Source organism: Oryza brachyantha, chromosome 8 (assembly GCF_000231095.2).
Source record: "Oryza brachyantha chromosome 8, ObraRS2, whole genome shotgun sequence".
NCBI classification, from domain to species: Eukaryota; Viridiplantae; Streptophyta; class Magnoliopsida; order Poales; family Poaceae; genus Oryza; species Oryza brachyantha.
This window is the reverse complement of record NC_023170.2, coordinates 16,679,022-16,682,533: the sequence shown is the minus strand read 5'-3', so window position 1 is coordinate 16,682,533 and position 3,512 is coordinate 16,679,022. Positions and strand designations below refer to the sequence as shown.

General features: G+C 53.7%; 1 protein-coding gene across 1 annotated transcript; it reads right to left on the bottom strand.

Annotated features, from left to right (window-relative positions):
• Window positions 1–433: 433 nt before the first annotated feature.
• LOC102710432 (exocyst complex component EXO70B1-like) lies at window positions 434–2,926 on the bottom strand. The gene has a single exon (XM_040526856.1). The coding sequence runs from the start codon at window positions 2,732–2,734 to the stop codon at window positions 953–955; it is 1,782 nt and encodes a 593-aa protein (XP_040382790.1). The 5' UTR covers window positions 2,735–2,926; the 3' UTR covers window positions 434–952.
• Between the last annotated feature and the right edge of the window lie 586 nt (window positions 2,927–3,512).

Below are 3,512 nucleotides of genomic sequence, written 5' to 3'. Positions count from 1 at the left end.
ATCGCGAGGCCGCCACTTTCCTGACCTAACATTTTCTTCTCGGCCCATGACATGTGGGCCCTCTCCAAATCCTTTGTCCTATTGTTTTGCCCTCTTGCTCTGGAGTAGAAAACTAGGGAGGAAATGATTTTCCTTGAATAAATCGAATGAAAAAGAAAAAAGAGGTTCTACTGGATGTGCAAATTCCTATGTTTTTTCAATGAATTCTTGCCAGAGGAAAATTTCATCCATTTTTCCTATACCCTAATCATCCATTGAGTGCGGGAACGTTAGAGATTAAATTTGTATCTCGGTTATGACTCGATTTTCCAGAACAGTGTCAATTTCTTACGAGTTTGAACCCTCCAACTTGTAGCAGTATAGCATAGCACCAAACCTGCCATCACCATGTGCTATCAATTCAACCGAAAGGAATGGTCAAAGGTCATGAACATGCACCCAAAAAGAAAAAAAAAACAATGACCACTAAGAATTGTATGAGCTCCATGTATATACTCCTGAATTTTAGTATTTACAACCTTATCTTGAACAATATGAACATTAAACATAATAAACCTAGATGGGATAAGCTAACAAGAATTATAACCAATGTGCAATGTTATGCAAGAATCATGTATAGTAACAATACATGGTTTTATGCCACTGATCCCTAGTACCAATCAAGCCGAGCTCCTCTGCTCTGAATCTCTGAAGATCTGAAACTCTGATCACCTGACGAACTTTCTGAACATTCCTGTGGGTTTCGCTGAAACTCTGAATTTGTGATCACCCGACGAGCTTCTGAACATTTGTGAGCAAGGTTTCGCTGAAACTCTGAATTTGTGTGATCACCTGACGAACTTCTGAACAATTGTGAGTAAGGTTTTGCTGAAATTCTGAATTCGTGATCACCTGACGAACTTCTGAACATTCGTGAGTGGAGTAAGGCTTCACTGAAACTCTGAATTTGTGATCACCTGACGAACTTCTGAACGCCTTCGAAGAAATCGAGCATGTAGTCCTCAAGATCCTCGAGGCTGTACTTGATGTGCCGCGCCGCCGAGTGCCGGCTGCTGCTGCCGCCGGACTCCAGCAGCGTCCTCGACCGCCCGACGAACGACCGGTACGCCGGGATGAGGCGCTCCGACACGGCGATCCGGAGCTCCTCCCGGAGCTGCGGGTCGGTCACCTTCCACGCCGTCTGGCTCCGGTACAGCTCCTCGAACGCCGCGTTGAAGCTCCTCGCCTTGTCCTTGAGCGCCGCCCTGCTGTGCGCCGGCGAGCTGTCGTCGCGGAGGCACGCCAGCACGGCCATCCACGACGCCCGGAGGTACCCGGTCTCGTACTGCCGGATCTGCCCGCGGTGCCGGCGCACCCAGTCGTCGCCGAGGAGCTCCCGGAGCGCCGGTAGCTCCATCATCTTCTGCACGATGTAGTAGAGGTTGTTCATGAGGAAGATGTTCTTCAGCCCGGCGTCGTCGTAGAGGCGGGACTTCTCGTCGAGCTTCCGCAGCAGGTGGGTGAGCAGCTCGCGCATGCACCGCCCCGACGGCGTCGAGGAGGCGCCGTCGGCGGGAGCTTCGTCGTCGTCGCTGTCGTCGTTATTGCCCTTGGTGTCGGCGAGGACCATGTCGAGCGTGGCGCGGCACTCGGCGAGGAGGCCGCAGTAGTTGAGCACGTAGCGTGTCATGGGGTGGATCTCTCCGCCTTGCACCGCTCGCCGGGAAGACTCGTCGTGGATGACGTTGACGAACTGGTCGATCGTGTGGCGGACGGTGTTGCTCAGCTGCGCGACGACGTCTGAGACCTCGGCGGAGAAGAAGTCGCGCGCGTCGCCGGTGAAGAGGGAGTCGAGCTCCGGCTCGACGTCGGTGAGCGCCTCGTACATCCCGAGCATGCGGTAGAGCTTCTCCGTCGCCGGGGGGGACATCGCGACTGCTTCCACGAAGCCGATGAGCTGCAGGACGCAGCCCCTGGCGACGTCGGCGAAGCACTCGTGGCCGAGCTCCTCGTCGGAGGCGAACACCTCGTCGCAGAGCCGCCGCTCGCCGGCGAGAAGGGTCTTGACCACAACTCTGATGGCGTGGCTCCAGCGCCGAATCTTCTGGTCGAGGATTCCCCACTCCATCTTGAGCACCTCCTCGATGGCGACGGCCTCGACGCCGAGGTGCGCCACGGACTCCGCGAGCGCGTCGCGGCGGACGGTGACGTACACCTGCGCGAGCTCCGGGCCGTACCCGGCGCGCAGCATGCGCGCCGCGACGCCGCTGACGGAGGCGGCCGCGTCCGGCGAGAGCGCGTCGCGTCGCGGGGACCCGTCGGGGGTCGCGTTCTCGTCGTCGAGGCCGTCGGCCGAGTCGAGCGAGATGCGGCGCACGGAGGAGCAGAGCAGCGCGCGCACCTCCTCCTCGAGGCGCGGCATGGCGGCCTGCAGGGCCTCCTCGGCGCGCGACGCCAGCTGACCCCCGAGCTCCGCCGCGGCGATCGCGTCGTCGACGGCGTAGAGGTAGTCAACCATCTCAGGCGGCGGCAAGGAGGAGTTGCACCGGCGGATGACGTCCTCCGCCGCCGCGAACACCTCCTCATCCTCCTCCTCTGCCTCCACCGGAGACGACGACAGGGGAAACACCGGCGCTTCCCCTTCGTACCTCGACAGCACGCGCATCATGTCGTCGGCGGCGTTCTTGGACACGGCGAGGCTCTTCCCCATGTGCTTCGCGACCTCCATCACGCCATCCCTCCCACCATCCGCCATGGTCGACGCTCGCGGTCACGGACACAAGAAGCAAAGATCGAGAGCGCAGACGGAGAGAGGAGGAGAGCCTTTCGGTTGCGGTGGTGGTGGTGGTCGTCGTCGTCGGTCGCGGCGCGCGCGCTGGGTGGTAGCTTTCAAAGACCGGGTGCAGTGCAGCGTCGTCGTGCTGCTGCTTTGCTCGTCTCGTATGTATTTTTCTACGTATTATGTATTTTTTGTACCGATCAAACCGCAGCGCCACAACTTTTTTATACCAAGAGGTGATTATCTCGTGTCAAGTCGATGGAAAAAGGCAACTCCTTTTTGTTTAATAAAGTTAGTTTTACTGTTCACTCTACTGATAATAAAACAATATTAGTACTATTGTCTTAGAAATAATGTCAATCAATTAATATTTAGCAGTTTATATATTTTTCTAAGTACCGATAGTTAACGTGGTATATATGATCATATGAAGTATGTGATTAGAGAAAAATAAATGAACCAAATTGTTTTTACAACCAATAAAAAACAGCATAGTAAAGTAGCTCCTGAGTGAAAAAAAATCCACTTTTTAAGGGTAAATGTCGTAAGTTTAATAGAACAAGAATTCACGTTTCTGTGGTTCAGAATTTGTATTTTATAATCGCGTGTGAGTAGATGTAGACGTACAAGTTGGTAGGAGACTTTTGGTAAATTTTACTGCCCTTGATAAATGACCTTAAGGGCATAATTTTTTATTGTAAAATCTTAATACGTCAAGATGCTTAGTATTTAGATAAACTAAATTTTTATACTA

Excerpts from the sequence above, each read along its gene's own strand:
- LOC102710432 (XM_040526856.1), bottom strand. The coding sequence starts at position 2,734 with ATGGCGGATGGTGGGAGGGATGGCGTGATGGAGGTCGCGAAGCACATG.